Source organism: Perca fluviatilis, chromosome 3 (assembly GCF_010015445.1).
Source record: "Perca fluviatilis chromosome 3, GENO_Pfluv_1.0, whole genome shotgun sequence".
NCBI classification, from domain to species: domain Eukaryota; kingdom Metazoa; phylum Chordata; class Actinopteri; order Perciformes; family Percidae; genus Perca; species Perca fluviatilis.
In genome coordinates this window covers 11253984-11272777 of record NC_053114.1, presented here as the reverse complement: position 1 = coordinate 11272777, position 18794 = coordinate 11253984, and the positions used below count along the sequence as shown (strand labels likewise).

Here is an 18794-nt window from a genome sequence, read left to right as displayed (position 1 = left end):
TTTTACTTGAGTACAATATTTTAGTACTCAGTCAGGTTTAAGAGACATGTTCTGTTCCAGACAATTAACTGCTGCCGACAACAGAGCAAAAGCCCCATGAAAAATCTTGTTTTGTTTCTACCTTTTTGCATATGTGTTGCATCTTATGAGAATGTATTTGTCTGTTTCCATGTTTTTGCTGATGTGCCATCCAGAGAGCGTTCTCCATGGACGACAGGATAGCATGGACTCATGTCACCATCCCTGAAGGCCTGAGGGAGGGCAGTGTGGTGGATGAGTGGTTCAGCCTAAGTGGCAGGCAGGGCGACGACAAGGAGGGCATGATCAACCTGGTGATGTCTTTTGCTGTAAGTAGATTTACTTTAAAAGTCTGACACATGTCAGTCTTACTGGTCATAATGTTGTGTGCGTAAAAATAAGTGTTAGTGTATGCAGCCTCTCTCTGTCTGTAGTTACCACTCTGTCTCACTCAATGTCCCACCCACAGCACTATCTGGTTGATTACACGTCACAAGTTATACCCAATCAACACCACTGAAGGCTGCTGTGCCTCTGAAGGTCAACGTTGCTCCACTGAGCGACACAGAGCTGTGTCCAATGAAGGCAGCAGATATTACTGAAGTTGCCAAAAACACCCAGTCTTTCTGCTGGTAACGTTCTGCCGTCACAGCAAAATAAATAAATCACAAAACGGAAAATAGTTACTGGATGTTCAGTTTTATGAGTACAAGAACTGCAAGAAGACGGCACCTGGACGCAGGCAAGAGATGTTATCCATGACCAGATTATCATAGTCTGTAAAATGCAGTGCAGTGATGACATTTCATACACTACGACTTTATTCTTGAAATCTGGGAGAACACAGATATGTGGGAAATGTTTTAATTGTGCAGAAAGTTTTGAATAGCAGAAATCTTGCTAAAACTAATATGAGCTATTTATGTCCAGGCGTATATAAATGAAATTGCGTTATTATCATTGATGTGAACAGGCTCCACATTCTCATTTAAAGAGGTTACTTCCCCCAACAAAAGACACGAAAGAAGAGGGAAGAGCATATCATGCCTATATGTGCGCTGACTGCGTTATTATGGATCCTACGTAACTTCTAGGCAAGTCCCCCTACGAAGCAGCTCGATTGGTTGGGGTTAGGCATTGACCTTGAGTGGTTAAGGTTAGGATAGCTGATTGGTCAGGGGATAGGACCTGAACAAATCGGGTTATGTTACCTTGCATAAGCATGGACGCCTGGCCAATAGTAGTGTTTGTGAATGCTATTGAAGGGCGGGTCTAGCCTAGAAGTTGCGTGGGTTTCGTAATAACGCGCGCTGACTCGGCAGAACATTAAATGAGACAAGTTGATCTACAGGAGAATGAATATTAGAAAACAATACAGAATGTCTGAGAACCTTACTGCATTATATTCCATTATATTCATATTTCTTATTTTTTATTTTACATAAAAAGACATTTCCATCAAAATGTATGAAGAAGAAAATCATCAGAATGCAGGAAATGAAGTCCAACGTGTCCCTTGAGATATCTTATGGTAAAACACATTAAGTAGAAGCAATGAAGCTTGACTCCTCTCTCTGTCTTTGTTTCAGTCCTTACCAGCAGGGATGATGACTCAGCCTGTGGTCCTAATGCCCTCTGTGTATCAGCAAGGAGTAGGATATGTGCCCATTGCAGGTCAGACACACACACACACACACACACACACACACACACACACACACACACACACACACACACACACACACACTGTGGCTCTGGAGGATTCAATTTAACTTTAATTAGTATAGTAGTACTATAGTAGACCTGACAATTCCCACAAGAGCAAGCATTTAGTGAAAAAACTTCAGGCAGACCCAGGCTCTTGGTGGGCGGCCATCTGGTTCCACAGGAGAGGAGCCTGATAGCTGAAGGTTCTCGCTCTACTTTTGGAGACTGGGAACCACAAGTAACTCTGCATTCTGGGACCGCTGTGTTCTAGTGGGGCCATAGGGTACTATGATGGTGCCTGACCATTAAGAGCTTTAAAGTGATGGTTCGGAGCAATTCACCCTAGGGTCCTTTGCACCATGACCTCGAGCCAAACACCCCCCCAGAAGCTCTTTTCACCTGGGTCTAACATTGGGAGAGTTAGCGTAGAGTAGCGTTATCAGCTGAATAGCTTAGCGAAGGGGCTAACGGACCCACGTTTGTATCTCGTAAATTACCCCACTAATAATGCACTAATAAAATGATACCAAACGTCTACAAGTAGTACAAATAGGTTATGCTCTCATAAAACGATGGATTGGAAAGTTTGTAAGTACACCAGAAGTTTATGTCAATAACACTTGCCTGCTGGCTTCTGCTCTCTGCTGTTGTTGTTGCTGCTGTAAGACGAGTGCTTAGGGCCGTCTACAAATTACATCACCGAAAAAAGATGCAACATTTTTTTTAAGTATGTGCTGTAGTATAACTAGCAGGAGACAAGTAATAATTGAGGTAAGTTTGGAGACATTACCTTATTTAATCATTGAATTAATAAATATTTTTGTTGTAACTCTTTTCGGTGTAGTAATTTGTAGACGGCCCTAAGCACTCGTCTAACTGCAGGTAGCAGCAACAGCAACAGAGAGCTGAAGAGAGCAGGCAAGTGTTCATAAACTTCTGGTGTACTTACAAACTTTCCAATCCATTGTTTTATGAGAGCATAACCTATTTGTACTACTTGTAGACGTTTGGTATCATTTCGGGCATTATTAGTGGGGTAACTTACAAGATACAAACGTGGGTCTGTTAGCCCCTGCGCTAAGCTATTCAGCTGATAACGCTACTCTAGCTAACTCTCCCAGTGTTCGACCCAGGTGAAAAAAGCTTCTGGGGGGGTGTTTGGCTCGAGGTCATGGTGCAAAGGACCCTAGGGTGAATTACTCCGAACCATCACTTTAAAGGTCAGGAGAAGCCAGAGCAATGCCATCCAGAGTAGTTAAATCTTTAGATAAGGAGCTTCGGAGGTTTTTTTTTGCCAAGTATAATAACTTCAGTTTTGTCTGAGTTTAACATCAGGTTGTTGTAGGTCATCCAGGATTGTATGTCCTTAATGCATGCTTGAAGTTTAACTTCAGAAGGACCATGCTGTGTGCACCTTATGTCTTGATAATGTTGTCGAACATCAAACGTAATTATAAGGCCAAACATGAGAAAACTTTCAAGGATGTAGGCTGAATCCATCAAATGTCCAGGTATAGGAAGCAAGCTGACACCGTCAAAGTATTCGCCATGGCCAGAAATCATGCTACCAAAGCAAGCTATCACATTGCTAATTGCATTGCAAAACAGGGAAAGCCTATACACTGATGGAGAATGTATTAAGGAGGCTTACACAGTGTTTCCTTTAGGATTTTTTTTTAGCAGAGGGGGCAGGTCTGTCCGAACAGCAACCCCCCACCCCCCTCTGTATTTGAAGGTCTCCAACGTGGCTTTTCAGCTCACGTCATTAGCGCCTACTATATTTTATTACCCTATTCAATATTGTTGTATAGAATTGTAATAAAACAACTGGTATTCCTAACAAATTGGGCCTAGGCCTAATACCATATCATTGTGCAAATTTACTTAATTTATACCTAGTCCTAGGTCAGGGGTCATGAGGGCCAGAATATAACCAGCATCATCATCAAGAATGAAGACGTGAACATAAAGATTGCGTCATTCACGTGCATATTAAGTAGCCACGTTGGTTTGTTTTGGTTTTATAATACATCCATAAATGCTCCAGCAGAGGATGGTTAGTTTAGCCAGTAGTTAAGTTGACAAGAATTTGTCAAAATTTCAAGATTTGTGGCAAACTAAGATAAACCGTTAGTTTGTTTTAGCTTGTTTGTCAAAATTCGCTGTAGACAGATGGGTGGGTATTGATACGTATTTACTTTTAGGTTTTATTGTAGCCTTCTTACAGTAACGAGCGTAGTGGTATCTTTCCCAGTCAGGTGCATGTGCTGCGTGTTGTAACACATCTCTGCTGTGTGTGTGTGTGTGTGTGTGTGTGTGTGTGTGTGTGTGTGTGTGTGTGTGTGTGTGTGTGTGTGTGTGTGTGTGTGTGTGTGTGTGTGTGTGTGTGTGTGTGTGTGTGTGTGTGTGTGTGTGTGTGGGCCCACCCATTTTAGGTCCGGGCCCGCCCATTTTGACCCAGGCCTATTAGTGAGTAGTGAGTGATTTTCATTCTAGCAGTTCATCCAATAAGCAGCCCGAGGAAAGCTTTGAGTGAAAGCTTCTCAGCCAATCAGCGGCTTCTACCCCACGTGTGGACTATTAAGCCTGCCCGCAGGCTGCATCGTCACCAGCAAGTGATCCAATGAAATGAATGACGTTTGCTCACCTACAATCTAAATCCTGGCGCTCCTAGTGGTGTGTGTGTGTGTGTGTGTGTGTGTGTGTGTGTGTGTGTGTGTGTGTGTGTGTGCGCGCGCATCGCATTTCATCTGATCGACTTCAAATTTGGTCTGTGCCATCTTAAGACCTTAAAGATGAAAAGTTATTAAAAGAAAAACTTTTAGTCACAGGACCTGGCCGTGGCGGGGCGGCCATTTTGTGTTTTGCCAATGAAACAGGAAGTGAGTGTAACTCAAGTCTACATTGCCCAATCAGCTCAAAAATTTTCAGGATTCATAAGAGTCCAACCCTGAGGAAATCTACAGGCCAATATTGGCTCAAAGTCATACCGCCCCCTAGTGGCAACCGGAAGTAGACCTAAAAGTCAAGGTGCTGTACTTTAATGAACTCCTCCTAGAGATTTCATCCGATGGACTTCAAATATGGTGTGTACCATCTCAACACCTTTTAAAGATGAAAAGTTATTTAAAGCAAAACTTTCCATCCAATGGTGTGGGCGTGGCTTGGCGGCCATTTTGAGCATTTATCAATGAACAAGAAGTTGTTGTAACTTGAGTGTACGTTGTCATATCTGCCCGAAATTTCTCACGATTGACAAAGGTCCAGGCCTGAGGACATCTACAGGCCAAAATTGACTTTTGGTCATAGCGCCCCCCGCTGGCAACAGGAAATCAGCCTTACATGACAAACATCATCCGATTTACATGAAACTTATAGGGCCCTATTTTAACGATCTGAAATGCAAGTATGAAACGCAAAACACAAGTAGCTTTGTGGGCGGATCTCAGGTGCTGTTGCTATTATACTGGCGGGATAAATGAGTCTTGCGCCCGACGTAAATCTAAAATGGGTTGGCCTGAAGTAGCTAGGTGTGGTTTGGGCGTAATGTGCAATAAACCAATCAGAGCGTCATCTCACATTCCCTTTAAGAGCAGGCGCGCTTGTTCCATGGTGGATTGCTATTATGACGGCGGATTTGCCTGGTGCACGCCAGCGGAAGCTGTCCGGGATGCGACAAAGTAATAAATGCCCGTCTGCTCCTTTTGTGCCCCTTCCTCCTCCCTCCTCCCATCAGGAGCACATCGCACATTACCACTCCCGGACCCTCAAGTGTCAAATCCCACTGTAGTTCAACATCACGTCTCCTTAAGTCCTCTAATATTCCTGACCTATCCAAACACCTGAAGCGCATTTTCACTAATATTTTTCCTTGTAATTATGTATGGTTTGCAAAAATGGGAGCTGCTGCGTCCGTGTAGATGAGGGAAGCAAGGTGTATGCGCGTTGTGCGCACGCTACATCATGGCCAAGCATTCTCCCCTAAAATAGCATCTGAATAACGCACCACTGACTTTAGACCAGGTTTTTCCTGGTCAGTGGCGGAATTGTTTTCTGAAACTGCAAAATAGCACCATGGAACGTTTGCGCCTGAACACGCCTCCTCTTTTCGCTGAACTGCCGCCCCAGGAGCGCAAATACATTCCCTAATTTACCAACGTGCGTCTGTGGAGGAAAAAGTCCGCTGTGCGTTGGGTGCAAAATAGGAATGATACATGCGTCTGTGTACAAAGTCAATTGCGCTGGGTGCAAGATAGGGCCCATAATGTGTGGTCTACATGTGATATTGAGCAGGGGGGGCTCAATATCGCATGTAGACCACACAAAGGGGGCGTGGTCTGAGTACATGGGCGTGGTTAAATTATGGGGGGGTATACTTTAACCACGCTCATGTACTCAGACCACGCCCCCTTGTATGGCTTTTGAACCGTTTAAGGTAGAGTCTTGTGTGGGGTATCATTGAACTCAGCAGACAGTTCCTTTTTAATTGGTGATGGTTTGACCTGCCCCCTATGCTTTAGCCATACCCCCTTTTATAACTAATGACCCGTTTGATGTAGACTATTGTGTGAGGTATCATTGAACTCAGCAGAGAGTTCCATTTTCATTGGTGATGATTTGCAGTGTCTGAGTACACGGTCGCAAGGAGCGGCATCCGCCAGTAACCCCGACACACACAGAGGAGCGAGTGTCCGTTCAACGCCGCTTGCAGCTTTAAAGGGGTGATAGAATGATTATATAGGGTATTTCACACTGTTCCTTATGGTCTCCTAATGGGGTATGTAACATTAGTTGGGCTGAAAATGGCCTGGTTGATATGGTTTATATATTTTATGCATCCCTGTGTTTTGGCCCTATTTGTAACAAGAGCTTTTCTTCCAAATATGGTATGGTCATGAATATTTAGATGAGCTGCGCGCTGCTTGGTTGAGCCTTAGCCCCGTACACACACGTAGAGACGCGCGCTGATTGGTTGAGCGAATCGCCATACACACGCATTAGAAACACGACAGAATCTCATATTCCAGACACTGCAATGTTTCCTTACCAAATTCACTTCTGAGACTTTTTTATGCGAGAAATCAACTATATAAAGCTCAAATATGGGCCGTTTTACGAAAATGGATGGCTAATTGCAAATTTGGTAAAACTGAGTGACGGAGTTCAGCTGCCTGTGTTGCTGCCTCGCCGCCGGGCCTGCCTTCCTCCACAGACCCCGGCCTGCTGTGAGCTCGATTGAGCTCCGGCACGTCTGCTGCAGCCCACAGCACCTCATACCCGCGCAAAGTCACCGTTTGGGCTAATGGACTACTACCAAACGCCGCTGCCCTGACAGAGCTCCAGGGCCTGCATCTCCTCTCTTCCTGCTAGCTAAATGGCCCGTGTGTGAGAGCGCGGTCAACGAGCTTGTTACACCAGCTATCTCTTACCACATGTTACACACATGTAACGCCACTTAGCTAAACAACCTATACCTAAATGTCTTATAAAGCTAACAACGGTGTCCGATTTCAAGTTGAGAGCTGTAAGGGTTTCGTTAGCTGCGACTGTCCCTTAAATCCTATGTGTACAGATTGCGGTTAGTTAGCTTCATTTTTGGTCGTAATTCGAGTATATTTAAGGCCCGAGCGCCGACAGCGGCGAAGGCCCTATTGAAACTGAAGGAATTATTAGGGCCCGAGTGCCGACAGCGGCGAAGGCCCTATTGAAACTGAAGGAATTATTATTCTTCTATTATTATTTTCCCGTCAAATGAATTGGCTTTTTGAGGGGCTTAATATATTCAAAAACTCACAAAATTTGGCGGTCGTATCAAGTCTTGTGAAAATTTACGTATTTTAAGGGTTTTGGGAATAGGTGCACAAAAATGGCTCGCTAGCGCCCCCTAGAAAGTTTAGAAAATTTAGCCCCTACAGTGCGTTTAACGTAGACTCACGAAACTTGGTACACATATGTAACATGTCAAGATGTACAAAAAACTTCATTAGAGCCATACCCTAAACCCAACAGGAAGTCCGCCATTTTGAATTAAATGTTCGAAATTAGTGCGATTTTGGCCATTTCCACATGTCGTACTTTAACGAACTCCTCCTAGAGATTTCATCCGATCAACTTCAAACTCGGTCTGTGCCATCTTAAGATGTTAAAGATGAAAAGTTGTTAAAAGAAAAACTTTTCGTCATAGGGCGTGGCCGTGGCAGGGCGGCCATTTTGTGCGTTTCGCCGCAGAAACAGGAAGTGGGTGTAACTCGAGCGTGCGTTGTCCGATTACCTCGAAACTTTTCAGGATTCATAAGAGTCCAACCCTGAGGACAAATAACGGCCGATATTTACTTAAAGTCATAGCGCCCCCTAGTGGCAACAGGAAGTAGGCCTAAAAGTCAAGGTGCTATACTTTAACGAACTCCTCCTAGAGATTTAATCCGATGGACTTCAAACTTGGTCTGCACCATCCCAACACCTTAACGATGAAAAGTTATTAAAAGAAAAACTTTTCGGCCAGCGGTGCAATGGCGGCATGGCGTGGCGGCCATTTTGAGTGGTTTAGCGATGAACAAAGAAGTTGTTGTAACTTGAGTGTACGTTGTCGTATCTGCCTGAAATTTCTCACGATTGACAAGGGTCCAGGCCTGAGGACACCTACAGGCCAAAATTGACTTTTGGTCATAGCGCCCCCCACTGGCAACAGGAAATCTGCCTTATATGACAAACATCATCCGATTTACATGAAACTCAGAATGTGTGGTCTACATGTGATACTGAGCCAGCCCCTATAATATGACCACGCCCACTTACTCAGGCCACGCCCCCTTTCATAACATTTGAACCGTTTAAGGTAGAGTCTTGTGTGAGGTGTCATTGAACTCAGCAGAGAGTTCCTTCTTTATTGGTGATGGTTTGGCCCGCCCCCTATGCATAAGCCACGCCCCCTTTCATACCATTTGAACTGTTTAAGGTATACCCTTGTGTGAGGTATCATTGAACTCAGCAGAGACTTCCTTCTTCATTGGTGATGGTTTGGCCCGCCCCCTATGTTCAAGCCACGCCTCCTTGTATTACTAATGGCCCGATTGATGTAAACACTTGTGTGAGACATCATTGAACTCAGCAGAGACTTCCTTTTTAATTGGTGATGGTTTGACCCGCCCCCTATGCTTAAGCCCCGCCCCCTTTCATACAATTTGAACCGTTTAAGGTATACCCTTGTGTGAGGTATCAATGAACTCAGCAGAGACTTCCTTCTTCATTGGTGATGGTTTGGCCCGCCCCCTATGCTTTGGCCACGCCCCTTTCACAGCTAATGAACTCATGACGTAGAATCTTGTGTGAGGTATCGTACTCGGCGGGGTGTTCCGTGTCTGAATGCCACGCAAATGCACGGTCGCAAGGAGCGGCGTCCGCCGGTAACCCCGACGCACACAGAGGCGCGAGGGCCCGTCCATCGCTGCTCGCAGCTTTAATTGTTTCTATTATTTTCCCGTCAAATGAATTGGCTTTTTGAGGGGCTTAATATATGCAAAAACTCACCAAATGTGGCGACCGCATCAAGTCTGGTGAAAATTAACGTATTTTAAGGGTTTCGGGAATAGGCGCACAAAAATGGCTCGCTAGCGCCCCCTAGAAAGTTAAGAAAATTGAGCCCCTGCAGTGCGTTTGACGTAGACTCACGAAACTTGGTACACATATGTAACATGTCAAGATGTACAAAAAACTTAATTAGAGCCATACCCAAACCCAACAGGAAGTCTGCCATTTTGATTTCAAAGTTCGAAATTAGTGCGATTTTGGCCATTTCCACATGTCGTACTTTAACGAACTCCTCCTAGAGATTTCATCCGATCAACTTCAAACTCGGTCTGTGCCATCTTAAGATGTTAAAGATGAAAAGTTGTTAAAAGAAAAACTTTTCGTCATAGGGCGTGGCCGTGGCGGGGCGGCCATTTTGTGCGTTATGCCGCCAAAACAGGAAGTGGGTGTAACTCGAGTGTACATTGTCCAACTGGCTTCATACTTTTCAGGATTCCTAAGAGTCCAATCCGGAGGACAAATAAACGCCGATATTTACTTAAAGTCATAGCGCCCCCTAGTGGCAACAGGAAGTAGGCCTAAAAGTCAAGGTGGTATACTTTAACGAACTCCTCCTAGAGATTTCATCCGATGGACTTCAAACTTGTCTGTACCATCCCAACACCTTAAAGATGAAAAGTTATTAAAAGAAAAACTTTTCGTCAGACGGTCTGGGCGTGGCGGCCATTTTGAGTGTTTAGCGATGAACAAAGAAGTTGTTGTAACTTGAGTGTACGTTGTCGTATCTGCCCGAAATTTCTCACACTTGACAAAGGTCCAGGCCTGAGGACACCTACAGGCCAAAATTTACTTTTGGTCATAGCGCCCCCCGCTGGTACCAGGAAATGTGCCTTATATGACAAACATCATCCGATTTACATGAAACTCAGAATGTGTGGTCTACATGTGATACTGAGCCACCCCCTATAATATGACCACGCCCACTTACTCAGGCCACGCCCCCTTTCATAACATTTGAACCGTTTAAGTTAGAGTCTTGTGTAAGGTGTCATTGAACTCAGCAGAGAGTTCCTTCTTCATTGTTGATGGTTTGACCCGCCCCCTATGTTCAAGCCACGCCCCCTTTCATACATGCTTACCCATCTAAGGTAGAGTCTTGTGTGAGGTATCATTGAACTCAGCAGAGACTTCCTTTTTAATTGGTGATGGTTTGACCCGCCCCCTAAGCTTTAGCCACGCCCCCTTTCATAACTAATGACCCGTTTGATGTAGACCCTTGTGTGAGGTATTATTGAACTCAGCAGAGACTTCCTTTTTAATTGGTGATGGTTTGACCTGCCCCCTATGCTTTGGCCACGCCCCTTTTCACAGCTAATGAACCGTATGAGGTAGAATCTTGTGTGAGGTATCGTTGAACTCGGCAGGGAGTTCCCTTTTCATTGTTGACGATTTGCGGCGTCTGAGTGCCGCGCGAATGCACGGTCACAAGGCGGCCGCCGGTAACCCCGACGCGCGCCGAGGTGCGAGGGCCCGTCCATCGCTGCTCGCAGCTTTAATTACAGTTTGAATTTCGTCACGCCACTTATTCAACATCTAACTAAATGTTTTATTAAGCTAACAACGGTGTCCGACTTCAAGTTAATGAATATTTGTGAGCTGTAAGGGTTTCGTTAGCTGCGACTGTCCCTTCAATCCTATGTGTACCATGATGTGTACAAATTGCGGCTAGTTAGCTTCATTTTTGGTCGTAATTCGAATATATTTAGGGCCCGAGCACGAAAGTGCAAGGCCCCAACGGTGCCCCAACGGTGCCTTGCACTGAAAGTGCGAAGGAACCTATTGTTTTTCATCAGATTATTATTTTTCAGAGTCTTTTGTCGCATTTTTGAGGGCGTTAGCATGCACGAAAACTCACAAAAATTTGTACACCTGTCACAACTGGTGAAAATTGCAAAGTTCTGTAGTGCTTGGCCTCGGGTGTTGCCAGGGGGCTCCATAGCGCCCCCTAACGTGCGCCTTAATTCCGAAAAAAGTAAGAAGTTATTAAAGCTGCGAGCAGCGATGGACGGGCCCTCGCGCCTCTGCGCGCGTCGGGGTTACCGGCGGACGCCACTCCTTGCGACCGTGCATTTGCGCGGCACTCAGACGCCGCAAACCGTCACCACTGAAAAGGGAACTCCCCGCCAAGTTCAAAGATAGCTCACACAAGACTCTACATCATACGGTTCATTAGCTGTGAAAGGGGGCATGGCTAAAGCATAGGGGGCGGGTCCAACCATCACCAATTAATTAAAAATGAAGCCTCTGCTGAGATGAATGATACCTCACACAAGACTCTACCTTAAATGGGTCAGCATGTATGAAAGGGGGCGTGGCTTAAACATAGGGGACGGGCCAAACCATCACCGATGAAGAAGGAAGTCTCTGCTGAGTTCAATGATACCTCACACAAGTGTTTACATCAATCGGGCCATTAGTAATTAAAGGGGGCATGGCTTATGCATAGGGGGCGGGCCAAACCATCACTAATAAAGAAGGAACTCTCTGCTGAGTTCAATGACACCTCACACAAGACTCTACCTTAAACGGTTCAAATGTTGTGAAAGGGGGCGTTCCTGAGTGGTGTGGTCATATTAGTAGTCGGTCGACCACACATTTCTGAGTTTCATGCAAATCGGATGATGTTTGTCATATAAGGCACATTTCATGTTGTTAGCAAGCGCGAGTGACAAAAGTCTGTATTGGTTGTCTTCCTCAGGCCCGAACCCTTGTCAATCGTGAGAAATTTCGGGCAGATACGGACAAGGGTCCAGGCCTGAGGACACCTACAGGCCAAAATTGACTTTTGGTCATAGCCGCCACAGGAAATGCGCCTTATATGACAAACATCAACCGATTTACATGAAACTTAGAATGTGTGGTCTACATGTGATACTGAGCCACCTCCTATAATATGACCACGCCCACTTAATCAGGCCACGCCCCCTTTCATATCATTTGAACCGTTTAAGGTAGAGTCTTGTGTGAGGTGTCATTGAACTCAGCAGAGACTTCTTTCTTCATTGGTGATGGTTTGACCCGCCCCCTATGCATTAGCCACGCCCCTTTTCACAGCTAATCAACCGTATGACTTAGAGTCTTGTGTGAGCTATCGTTGAACTCGGCGGGGAGTTCCCTTTTCATTGGTGACAATCTGCGGCATCTGAGTGCCGCGCAAATGCACGGTCGCAAGGAGCGGAGTCCGCCGGTAACCCCGACGCGCACAGAGGCGCGAGGGCCCGTCCATCGCTGCTCGCAGCTTTAATTAGGGCCCGAGCGCCGACAGCGGCGAAGGCCCTATTGAAACTGAAGGAATTATTGGGGCCCGAGCGCCGACAGCGGCGAAGGCCCTATTGAAACTGAAGGAATTATTCTTTCTTTCTTTCTATTATTCTTTTTCCCGTCAAATGAATTAGCTTTTTGAGGGCCTTAACATATTCAAAAACTCACCAAATTTGGCGGTCGCATCAAGTCTGGTGAAAATTTACGTATTTTAAGGGTTTCGGGAATAGGCGCACAAAAATGGCTCGCTAGCGCCCCCTAGAAAGTTAAGAAAATTGAGCCCCTGCAGTGCGTTTAACGTAGACTCACGAAACTTGGTACACATATGTAACATGTCAAGATGTACAAAACACTTCATTAGAGCCATACCCTAAACCCAACAGGAAGTCCGCCATTTTGATTTCAAAGTTCGAAATTAGTGCGATTTTGGCCATTTCCACATGTCGTACTTTAACGAACTCCTCCTAGAGATTTCATCCGATCAACTTCAAACTCGGTCTGTACCATCTTAAGATATTAAAGATGAAAAGTTGTTAAAAGAAAAACTTTTCGTCATAGGGCGTGGCCGTGGCAGGGCGGCCATTTTGTGCGTTTCGCCGCCGAAACAGGAAGTGGGTGTAACTCGAGCGTACGTTGTCCGATTACCTCGAAACTTTTCAGGATTCATAAGAGTCCAACCCTGAGCACAAATAAAGAACGATATTTACTTAAAGTCATAGCGCCCCTTAGTGGCAACAGGAAGTAGGCCTAAAAGTCAAGGTGCTATACTTTAACAAACTCCTCCTGGAGATTTCATCCGATGGACTTCAAACTTGGTTTGTACCATCCCAACACCTTAACGATGAAAAGTTATTAAAAGAAAAACTTTTCGTAAGACGGTGTGGGCGTGGCGTGGTGGCCATTTTGAGTGTTTAGCGATGAACAAAGAAGTTGTTGTAACTTGAGTGTACGTTGTCATATCTGCCCGAAATTTCTAACGATTGACAAGGGTCCAGGCCTGAGGACACCTACAGGCCACAATTGACTTTTGGTCATAGCGCCCCCCGCTGGCAACATGAAATCTTCCTTATATGACAAACATCATCCGATTTGCATGAAACTCAGAATGTGTGGTCTACGTGTGATACTGAGCCGGCCCCTATAATATGACCACTCCCACTCACATAGGCCACGCCCCCTTTCATAACATTTGAACCGTTTAAGGTAGAGTCTTGTGTGAGGTGTCATTGAACTCAGCAGAGAGTTCCTTATTCATTGGTGATGTTTTGGCCCGCCCCCTATGCATAAGCCACGCCCCCTTTCATAACGTTTGAACCGTTTAAGGTATACCCTTGTGTGAGGTATCATTGAACTCAGCAGAGACTTCCTTCTTCATTGGTGATGGTTTGGCCCGCCCCTATGTTTTGGGGGGGGGCCCCCCCCCTGTTTTTTTTGCCCTTTTTTTTTGGGTTGTTTTAGCCGAGAAGGGCTTCTTTTTTTTTTTTTTTTTTTTTTCCCCCCCCCATATGTTAAAGCCACGCCCTTTTGAATAAATGCTGACCCATCTAAGGTAGAGGCTTGTGTGAGGTATCATTGAACTCAGCACAGATTTCCTTTTTAATTGGTGATGGTTTGACCCGCCCCCTACGCTTTTGCCACTTCCTTTTCACAGCTAATGAACTGTATGATGTAGAGTCTTGTGTGAGCTATCGTTGAACTCGGCAGGTAGTTCCCCTTTCATCGTTGACGATTTGCGGCATCTAAGTGCTGCGCGAATGCACGGTCGCAAGGAGCGGCGTCCGCCGGTAACCCCGACGCGCACAGAGGCGCGAGGGCCCGTCCATCGCTGCTCGCAGCTTTAATTCTTATTATTTTTCCGTTGATAAAAGTGATGCTACAGCCTAAACCATACATGGTGGAGGGGTGCCATTTACAGGACAGGTCCAGATCCCTGCAAGGACCTCAGAAAACAATTCAGCCACTTCCACCACTAGGTGGCGCTATAGCAGAAAAAAAACACATTTGACCTTATAACTCCCAAACCGTACATCGCACATTAAAAATATTCATATCCACACGTTCCCTGAATTCAGGTGAATCTCCTGATATAGGCCATGCCCGTTTCCGCCTATACTTTTATATGCGAAAAATCACAATTTATCGTAAACCTACTTTTTCGAACTCCTACACATGATCTGCACGAAACTTGGCACGTAGCATCTCCAGACAGACCTGACAAAAAGTTATTAAAAGTATTATTAATTATAAAATTATGCACAAACAAATTTGTGTAGCTAGCTACGAAAAAAAACGAACTTTGCCATATATCGGCTAAACTAAAGGCTATCAACGCGAAACTTTAGATTCTTGTTTGCTATGTGCCTCTGAGGCTCCCCAACAAAAATTGGCCAATAGGGGGCGCTACAAGTACAAAAACTTAGTATCTCATCAACGGCTCATCCAATTTTTATGAAATTTTGAGGGTGCCAATTATGGCGACTCCTGAGGACAGGCCTACAGTGGATACTGATTCGTCAAAGTGGGCGTGGATTCACCACTTACACTAATGTGAGCAACTTCAAATTTACAGTGTAGATGTATAATGGCTCATGGACTTAACATACCAAAAACTACATGTGGACCACTAGGTGGCGCTATAATGAATTCAAACGTGATTTGCCTATAACTCCCACTGATGAATCTGATGATATAGGCCACACCCATTTCCGCTAAGGTTTTTTTTGCAATATCGCGCAATGCGCAAAACCAACTTTTTGTAACTCCTCCTAGGCCATGCTACCGATCTTCACGAAACCTGGTACGTAGCATCTCCAGACCGACCTGACCAAAAGTTATCAAAAGAATTTTGCTACGTAAAACTATGCGCAATTTACGCACAAAAACAAAATTTCGTAGCTAGCTACGAAACACGAACTTTAGCATATCTCGGCCAAATCCAAGCAAAAGTTGGTATTATTGTTCGACATCCCACTATAGCGCCCCCTAAAGGCCAATCATCACCAAATCTGGTGATGATTGGCCTTTAGGGGGCGCTATAATTGAGGTAGAAGTGCCAGTCAACGACCAGTTTTGGCCCTTTTACTCGATCAATGTTAATGGGATATTTGTAATGGCAATGTACCGCAGACCTTGTGGCTCACACCTCTCAATTTTTACTGACTTTTGCCTCCCCACCGTTACACTTTGGGTCCGGCTTTTGCGCGCTCCCCGGGTCGTCGGGGGCGACTGGCACCGGGAGGCTTGGACCCCGTCATAACTGCTTGCAGTTCTTGTTGGATTTAAAGCAGTAAATGTATTACATATTGCACCTTCAATTTTATTTTTTTATTTATTGGAATTCTTTCAAAATTGACACACCATAACACCACATACATAGCCTACCATACACATATACATAACTCAGGATATCAGATCTACATATATGCACGTGTAAATGTAGACATCTAGACATACATATATACACATACACACACATATAACCATGTTTAAGAGAAAGGGGGGGAAAAAAACTGCTTTTTACTTGAAACAATACAGTAGCATCAATCAGTTACTCGGTAGACTTCTGGGTAGATGATTCTCAAGATATTCAGTAAATTGTCCCCAATGTTTGTAGAAGCTCTGAATTTTCCCCTTGTTGGTGTATGTTAGTTTTACCATGGCTAGGCAGTCGGAGAGGTTCTTAAACCATAATCCCACTGAAGGTGCCTCAGTGCTCTTCCATGAGGTAGCAATACAGTGTTTAGCCTGTAGTGAACATACATTGATTATTTCTTTATGAGCACTTGACAGTCTTGTCTCTAGTGGAAAAAGACCAAGGATGAAAATCTTAGGGCATACAGGTACAGAGCACAGAGGTAACGTCAGACAAAGTCTGTACAACCTTTTCCCAGAATTCTCAAATTTTTGGGCAGTTCCACAGACAATGAAATAGTATACCCTCTTCTAGGCCAGATTTAACACATAGATCTGGGTTATTCTTATTAAAACTATGCAGGGGGGAGGTAAGGAGTTATGTAAGTGCACATAATCCATTTAAATTGTATCAGTTTAAATCTGGTGTTGATAGTCTGTGTCTGAGCTGTTTGGCAAACTGTCTTCCAGTCTACTTCAGAGATTTCCCTGCTCAGGTCGTGCGACCACTCCAGCCTTTTGCTATTTGAGGATTCTTCAGAATTATCCACAAAAAAATGATATAGGAGGGACACCTGGCCACGACCCTGGAGATTGTCCATTATGGCCTTTTCAAGGTTGGACAGAGGGGGTCTACGAGCGGACTGATGTTTTTTTAAAATATAACTCCTGATTTGCAAGTATTTGAAAAAGTGATTCCTAGGGATATTGTTGATTATTTGCAAATCCTCAAAGCTATACATTACATTGTTGTCGTTTTACATATCCATAGTTTTGCTAATCCCTCGATCTGCCCAAGATCTAAAACCAGAGTAATTTCTGCCTGGATGGAATCTGCGGTTACCCCATATTGGGGTAAATCCTGATATATCAGACTCTGAAATTAATTAATAAGTTTTATTTTGTAGCAGACTGTAATGGTATTCTTAACAAAAGGATGATGGGTGTCTTTTATCAGGTTTTTTAGTGTGTCAGAGTATAAATACAAATTTAAAGGCAATGAAGATGCAGTGGCAGTTTCTATTCTGATCCAGGGGGTGGTAAAATCATCCAAGAACTAGTACATGGCAGCTCTAATCTGGGCCGCCCAATGGTATCAGAGAAAGTTTGGAACTTGGAGTCCCCCTCTATCGTAAGGCATATATAGTAAGGAGAGTCTAAGTCTAGGGCGTTTATTATTCCAAATAAAGTTAGTTATTAGTTCTTTCAATCTACAAAATAGAGTAGGCGGAGGGTTTAAGGGAATGGATTGAAAAATATATGAGTTTTGGCAAAATATTAATTTTAATGATATTGACACGACCTATTAATGATATGGGGAGGTCAGCCCATCTTTTAAGGGAGTATGTTATAGATAGAAAAAAACTATATATATATATATATATATATATATATATATATATATTTAGATTCTTCTAAATATATTATAGTTATGCCGGCAGCCGGCCGCGGAGCCCCGGTAGTGCAGTAATCCACAAAGGGTGACTTTGCCCTGGGTATGGAGCCCAGCAGGCTGCCACTTTCTCGTCAGACTGTGTGGAGCTCCTAAAGTCCGACACGTCTTACCAAATTTGCAATTAGCCATCAATTTTCGTAAAACGGCCCATAGTTGAGCTTTATATAGTTGATTTCTCGCATAAAAAAGTCTCAGAAGTGAATTTGGTAACGAAACATTGCAGTGTCTGGAATATGATATTCTGTCGCGTCTCTAACGTGTGTGTGTGTGTATGGGGATTCGCTCAACCAATCAGCGCGCGTCTCTAATGTGTGTGTATGGGGATTCGCTCAACCAATCAGTGCACAGCTCATGTGAATATTCATGCCATATTTGGAAGAAAAGCTCAAAAGTTACAAATAGGGCCAAAACACAGGAATGCGTAAGGGCCAATAAAATATCAACCAGGCCATTTTCAGCCCAACCAATGTTACCCCATTAGGAGACCTTAAAGGGATACTTCACCGATTTAGCATTCAGCTTTGTATCAGTAGAAACCCGATAGTATTTCTGAATGACCGTGCTTCCCTCCCTCATGTCCCCCTGAGACGAGAGATCTCTGCATTTGGGGCCTGGAAAAAATCTTCCGATGACGTAAAATGACGATTTTTGCGTCATCGGAAGATTTTTGGGCCAGTGGCCAGGACTACAGCCAGTATTAGGATCTACTTCCGTATGTAGCCTTCAACACCACGCAGGGGTTGGACTGCCGAAGTCTGGCCGAGGTATTCCGAATGAAAACGACTGTCAGCCATCTTGAACCTTAACTAAACAGGCTTTCGGTTTTCAGCAGAAAACTTTTACAACAATTATCTGCATTCAAACTACCGGACGTGTGTACCACCGGGATACATCGGTACAGATCGGAGAATATGTAGGAAACGTTATTACAGACGCAATACTCGGCACACTACGTGAGCTTCGCCTGCACGGAGACCAGCGGTGTCGCTCAATGCCGCTAGCCGGCTACGGGACATCCTCATTGGCTAGGTGGAAAGCTAACGCTAGCTGTCCACCTGTCCCATCCATCCTGCTTGCAAGTGTCTGCTCATTAAACAACAAGCTGGACTACATCCTCCTTCAACAAAACTCCCAA

The 18794-nt window shown here is 44.5% G+C and overlaps 1 protein-coding gene across 1 annotated transcript in view; it reads left to right on the top strand.

The window, feature by feature from the left end:
• Positions 1–18794, top strand: part of LOC120556010 (toll interacting protein) — a 45779-nt gene that overhangs the window by 18753 nt on the left and 8232 nt on the right. The window contains exons 4-5 of the mRNA XM_039795299.1: positions 195–347; positions 1608–1692. Of these exons, the coding sequence (XP_039651233.1) occupies positions 195–347; positions 1608–1692 (238 nt within the window). The remainder of the gene's footprint in view (positions 1–194; positions 348–1607; positions 1693–18794) is intronic.